This window comes from Dendroctonus ponderosae, unplaced genomic scaffold, assembly GCF_020466585.1.
Source record: "Dendroctonus ponderosae isolate FM_Combo_2020 unplaced genomic scaffold, Dpon_F_20191213v2 Dpon_F_20191213_686, whole genome shotgun sequence".
Lineage (NCBI taxonomy): Eukaryota > Metazoa > Arthropoda > Insecta > Coleoptera > Curculionidae > Dendroctonus > Dendroctonus ponderosae.
In genome coordinates this window covers 1-7,029 of record NW_026018905.1, presented here as the reverse complement: position 1 = coordinate 7,029, position 7,029 = coordinate 1, and the positions used below count along the sequence as shown (strand labels likewise).

Here is a 7,029-nt window from a genome sequence, read left to right as displayed (position 1 = left end):
ATTAGTGTTTTCTTCACACAGCGCTGACTTTAAAACTGGAAATTCGGTGTGGAATTGGCACCTAGGCACTTTTATACATTTCTTTAAGTCATGGAGATAAAAATGCTTTAGTTGTAATATTTAATTTCTATTGTACAAATTAATAATTACTCTTTAGATGGATGTAAAGGCCTGGGTTAAACAACAATATAGTCCAATGTAAATACAATTTAAGGTAGGCATATTTGCTGAATGAAAGTGATTTTAAGACTTTGTTTTAGCAGGGAAAAGTGAAAATTTATTGTTCATCATATAGTCCATCCCAATATGACAAAACTGTAATACACATATGTACCAAATGTTAACAATCAGCAAAGAAAAGCAACAATTTTTGAAACTTTCTTGGTCTTTTTCAGACATTTTACTATGCGGAATTACTTTATTAAACAATACGTAAATCCTCTTATTATTAAGTTATTGACACTAATTTAGAAAAACCAAAATTAAAAATAAGGAGCAAAACATATGTTTCGCAAAAAAATCTTTGCATATTCTGAAACTTATAATTAAACAATTAGATATAAATTTATATAAAGTAATTTCAAACTTCATTTAACTAATGAGTATTTTATCCTGTTCTACGTAGTAGAACTATGATTATTCAGTTTTTTATACGAATTTCTAGCAAATTCGCAATTTACCTACACAGTGAGTGCATAAAACAGCTTATTCTGAAAATAGCAAACTGAAACATATAATTACTTGCGTAACTAACACAGAATTAATACATATAATTAAGTCCTTAGATTCTGAAAAATCCACTAATGCCTCGTAACTACAGTTCAATGTCAGTGGTAAGATAAATGTAGAATATGTTTCAAGCTTTTTCCATTACTTGTCCATCGAGGAAGACGAAAATTTGATGTCATTAACTAGGCCTGGGTTGAGTTGCGCCATTGAGTTGATGCCGGTCTCTGAGTTAACGAATTATAACTCATCGGTTCAGGAATAATAAGTTATCGCCACATTTTCTAGTTTAAATTAAGTTTCACGCGCAAGCAATATTGTGAAAGCAAATAGAATTTTGCTCATATTTTCATCCCTATTGCTTCGTGTTATATGGTTCGTCATTTTTCTCTTTTATTTTCTTCATAATAATTGCTGACGCATTTACATTTAAGACCAAAAACTGCACATTTGAGGCAAATAGGCATATTAATAACGAAACTGAAGAAAACGATTTACTTTCCTAATTTATTGTTTACATTCTGCAAATACCTTTGGATTAGCATCTTCGATTAATTTAAATCGAATGTTGGCGATATGAATTGGTATTTTAAAAAGAAAAAAATACACTTTTTAAATCCTTGGGAGCAAACGCTCAAACTGACTTTATTTTTAATGTGGAAAATAGTGCCTATTTACACAAATACATAGAACTATTTGTTAGTTGATATTATAAATTATAATAACGTTCCAAAAAATATAAAAAATGCTTCGTATAAAAGTTACTAGTTTCGAACTGTTTATAAAGTTTAGTAACAAAAAAATGAAGCTTTGGATTTGAAAATTAGGCCCTTTTCGACTTAAGTGGGCCACCCGGTAGCTCATGTGTTTCTAAATTAAGTCTTAGTAGAACGCTTCTATCATATCATAATCATATCATTCGTTAGTTACTTATATATACATATATAAAAATATTCTATTGTCAAATTGGAACTTTTATACTATAATTTTCGTGATGGTATTGCGTTATACATCATATAATCCTTAAATTCACAAGATATTGTTGTTTGTCATTCGTTTTGCCACGTGATGATTGTGCGGAGTTGAATGAAATGGGACGTATTTGTTAAGTAATGGAATTTCTTACTATTATCTTGAGTTTGATGATTTCCTCGGTTCTGAACAAATCACAAACTCAATGGTCAAAATCACAACTTAGGACAACCAGTTGTGCTTTCACCCGGCAATTACTCGCCTTTACAGGGAAAAAAGCGTTTTCTCTTTAAGAAAGCTATTTTATTTCAGGAAAACGTAAGCAAATTTTCAGTTAATAGTCATTTTGACTATTTCATCTGTTAAAATCACACTTTAGAAAAACCACATTTGTTTCTCATTTATACCGGCAATTATTCGCACTTTTAAAATAGTTTTTGTTTGCCTAAATTAATGGTATTGAATAAATTTATTTGGTTTTGCTCATTCACATTTCGCGTATTAACAAAATTTGTGTAGTGAAGATTTATGGCTATTCCAAATCAATAGAAACAACAAAAATAAAACTAAAATTTTTTATTGATCAAAATCGTTTCTCTCCTTAAAAACAGTTTAATCACATCCTAAGCGTAAAATACAAAACATCCTGGGAACCGTAAAAAGTCAATTGAAAACATCCTACAGCACTATTTGATTGTGTACGAACAATAAATAAATAACGCGTTTAGCCTTTCCTAAACTTGAGCACCAGTATACTTATTGTCAAAAAGATGCAAATCCATAAGGTAATTGACAAAAATCCATAGTAAACTGCCGGAACTTGAATGCCCCATCCTCTGGCGATAATGCATCTGTAAAAATTTGAAAAAGTTTTAGTAGTAGAGCCACATTAGATATAAAACACTTTTTTGATACCTCAAACTTTCTGTCGCTTGGGTTAATGGTAGGCAAGTGGAAGCCCAAGTTAAGTACGGACTCATAGCTTCAATAGGCCAAATAATTCCACACAACATCACTATGGGTAAGAAGCTGCCCAAAGCCATGTAAGTGGCGGAACGTTCATTTTCGCAGACGCATGAAACAACAAATCCTGCAATATTATCGAACGTTAATCGAGCATGACAATCTGAATTTTGTGTAGCAAATTACCAAAACACATTCCACAAACACCCGACAAAATGGTCAAACTGAAGAGGTTGAACCAGTTTCCATTTTGTGTGAGTTGAAATATTGGGAAAGCGAACACCAGCACCATGGTCGTCTGACCGAACATTACAACAAATTGGGTGATAACTTGGGAGAAAAGTACTTCAGTGCCAGTAATTCCATTGACTAGCGTTCGCTCCAGGATTCCTTCATTCCTTTCCATTAACATTGCTCCGGAAGTGAGTGCCACAGCCATAAAGAAGATGATGCTGAAATAGACAGGATTGGAGCAATTTAATTCTTAATGTGTGAGGAGGGGCTCACGTTAAAATTATTCCTGGTGCCGCAAAGTCGGTAAAGTCTGGTGATCCATATCCGTAGATGGGGGTTTCGAACTACAATGTGCAGATATAACAATTGTTAATTAACAAAGAAGCGTTTCTATTCTAAGCAGCTGATACTAAATATCTTGAGGATTTTAAAGATTGAACCTTATTAGGTTCCAATTCGACCTCTTCTGTTAATTGATTTTAATTATATGAGAACTATGAACCGCAGACCCAATAAACCTTTTATGTGCTCCATGAAACAACAACCCAGTTTGACATGCCAGGATATTTTTGAGAATGCCCTGTGTAACGAAAATAATCCCAATAGATGAATTAAGTTTCTGCGTTTCCCGACTGGCCAAGAACCCTATTTTACAATACCTTTATTGGTATTCCAAACACTTTGGGATCAATGTCGCATTGCTTCAGAAAGCTCTTGGCATAGCCCTCCAGTCCAAACAACAGATCTCTTGTAATAAATGTGGCAATATTTTCATCTGAAACGGAAATTGAACTGCAAAATTGCTTTTAAACAGTTAACACATGCTTACTCGACTTATCAGAAAACACATCAATGACGCTTCCAGCCAAGTCCCATGAAGGTGTATCTTTACCGTTGTCTATTCTTGATCGTAAGGAATCTGAGAAATTGTTTGGCACCACCAGCATGGCCCAGGACTTGCCTTTCTCAACAGTTTGCCGGGCTTCTGCTTCTGTTGCATAGTAGTTCTATAAAATTGTTTTATTTACTTCTTGGTACCTTCAAAGGTCAACAACATTTTCATCGAAAGTTGAAACTTTGGTACAATGCGGTTCATCACCTACCATTATGAGGGAGTAATTGTTAGAAATATAATCCAGATAATTGCAACTTAGATAGGAAGCGTTGCAACCTGCCTTGTACTCGCAACGTTCCATCGGATAGTTGATCTCATTATTAACCACTGATAGGGTGACATCGTTCGGATCATGTCCAATAGAAAGGCAGAACAGAATCATTTGGCCCACTGGCAATCCTGTAACACAGAAAATCTTGGTGGAAATGGCGCATTTTGAGTGCATTCTTTCATACCAATAATAAAAGTCATGACCGGGATATTCCTCCACATCCATAAGAAGTTCTTCCAAACCAATGCTCGCATGTGCGACCATTTTACTATCTTCAAATAGTCGGTCCACTTCACTTCCGTCTCCTCTTCAGGAGGGAGTTCTGGGGGTATCGTTTCTACAGATGCATCCGGTGCAATTGAAACCCGCCCTGCAAAAACATTTCGTATGTTGCAATTGTCCACTATACAACATCTGGATCTTTACTGGCTGATCTTCCGGACATTGAAGTGTTATCGCCAAATTCTCCTGAAATTTCCCCAACTTCGTCGTCCAGAATCGCTCCTTCGTTTACTGATCCTGCTGGAATCGGAATCGCATCCGTAACGCTCTGAAGAATGCTGGACCGTCGTCGTTTTCCCATATTTTGAATGACGCTGAGCTTCAGGAAGACATCTTCCAGGCTTTCGGCTCCGAATTGGACGATGAGCTGTTCCGGCGATTCTTCGGCGAGAAAATATCCGCCTCTCATTAAGCCAATCTATGAAAAAATTTAAAATATTTACGAAATAAAAAATTGGATGTTACTGGAAATATCAGAGAAATTATTTTTGCACATTATTGCCATAGAACCAGTTTACAAGGAAGGAATGTCTTTTGCTTCCCAAATGAAGTAAATTTACAGCAATTTGCTGACCATAATTTTTTTTCTGACCATGATTGCTGGTTATACAAAAAAAAATTGTCACCAACGTATTTCGTTCAATTAATTCCTGCAGTGGATGTGTTTAAATACATGGGAAAACCCTGCATATTATTTTAAATTTAAGCACTTATTGAAGCGTGTTTAAAGTATACCTAATTCTGTAGAGAACAGAAATACTCGTGCAAAGTTTGCTCTGCATGATTATGTCATATTTTGGTATTATAGAGTTAGTCGGTATGTAAATTGACATTATTATTAAACATTTTTTTATCAAGCCATATTCGTTATTGTGTTCTAGCTAAGAAGTATTAACAGTCTTGAAAGTTTTAACATCTGAAATATTTCTGAATTAACATCTGAGATATACTGAAATAATATCGGAAAAAGTTCTGAATTTCTGAATTGTTCGTAAATTTTCTGTTATACACAATATTGTACAATATATATGATTCAAAAATGTCTAGGCCACATCGCAAAGTGACTAGCGAGCATCGTAGATAATTCCTGTTAAACAAAAGCAATAAAATCATCTACCTAATTACTAAATAAATTCATCTAATAGATACAAGAAAGGGGAGTGCAGTTGACAATAATTTAGTGCTATTACATGAAACGTTACTTAAATATATAATTCCATGTCATTAGTATAATTTTTCCAATTATATGCGTTGTTGTACTTCAAAGGCATGTTTTGAGTATGCTAAAAACTCGAGTGCTGTGCAATATAAAAACCTCAGATATTTGCAGAAGCAGCAATATTTATTATGCGGTTTCGAACTACGGCAACATAATCCTGATTAGATTTTGATCCGAATTAGAGAATTACTGTTAGGTCGACCCTTAACATTTTTTTGTTCAATTCGAGCATTCTTAGTTATAAAATCTTGTCCCTTATAATCAAACGCAACAATGTAAATATTGCTAGTTGCCTTACCAAATGTGCTTGCCGAGCTTCGTCTATGTAATGGGTAGTGATAATCACTGTTTTCCTTCCATGTTTAGTGATTTCCACCAAATGGCCCCAAATGTTCTGCCGTAAAAGTGGATCAACTCCAACAGTGGGCTCATCAAGAATGAGCAGCTCTGGATCGTGAACCAGAGCTGCCGCTAAAGAAACTCTTCGTTGCTGCCCTCCACTGAGACATTTTACTTGCCTGAATTATTTATTTAGTTAGTAAAATGCTCATTTGGTCAGCAATGAACTACGTGTATGGAGAAATTGAAAAGCTATTTATTCTTGGTCTTCAAATTCAGTATTTTTGCTTGTTTGTTTATGTCTTGTCTGCAATTTTGTCATTGATTGATCGTCGCTTTTTGACGTTTTTTTTATCGACGGCAAAAATTAGACAATTTTTAGAATATTTTTGAATATATTACACAATAAGCTGGTTTAACACAACAGAAACTCAACAAATAGATTTCAAAAAGTTCAAACAATATCATTCAAATGTCCGGAATTATATGTATAAAATTCTCATATAAATGTTTTTTTTGGATCAAACGCTAAAGCACGCGACTTTTACTCTAATTCCAACATATTGAGTAGTCCTGTATATTGAAGATAATTCTTCATACCCGAATGAGACTCATATAAATATTTCTTCTTAGAAACACTCAGATAATCGCCTCACAAGGGTTGACCACGTACATACCACTCAGTAGATATTTTTAAATGAGTCGAAGTCTTCTTCCTGCCTTAAACTCGCCTTTTATCTCTTAGACTAATTAAATAAAATATTAACGAGAAAGTATGGGTTGGGTCAGTTCAACGCGAAAATGGTTTTTAATGATTAGAAAAACTGGAAAATAAACTTTCTTAATGCATGTTTGTTTAGAAAGACAATATTTAGAATCTTGGCATTGGAATCTCGTAAAGTTACTGAACTTGGGATTTGAAGCCGGATAAATTAGCGCAAAGTTGCGTATTTAGATGCTTCAAAAAATCGTATTTTAAAAGTGGAAAAGTGTTGACTACCGCCGAGAAAATTCTAAGAAAAGTGAAATTAACTTAAATCATTTTTTTCAGCTCATCTGAAGACATACTTTTAAATAATTACAACATTATTTCTCTCTTTTTAAAGTTAAAATGGCAACTTTAAAGTT

General features: G+C 34.0%; 1 protein-coding gene across 1 annotated transcript; it reads right to left on the bottom strand.

Moving 5' to 3' along the window:
- Positions 1–2,259: 2,259 nt before the first annotated feature.
- LOC125505068 (ABC transporter G family member 20-like) lies at positions 2,260–6,085 on the bottom strand (the record flags this gene model as incomplete). The annotated part of the gene is made up of 10 exons (XM_048668007.1): positions 2,260–2,549; positions 2,614–2,788; positions 2,848–3,113; positions 3,169–3,239; positions 3,555–3,670; positions 3,725–3,902; positions 3,999–4,189; positions 4,246–4,431; positions 4,488–4,761; positions 5,861–6,085. Coding segments are annotated over 10 exons (1,809 nt in total), but the record flags the coding sequence as incomplete, so codon positions are not given.
- Positions 6,086–7,029: the final 944 nt, after the last annotated feature.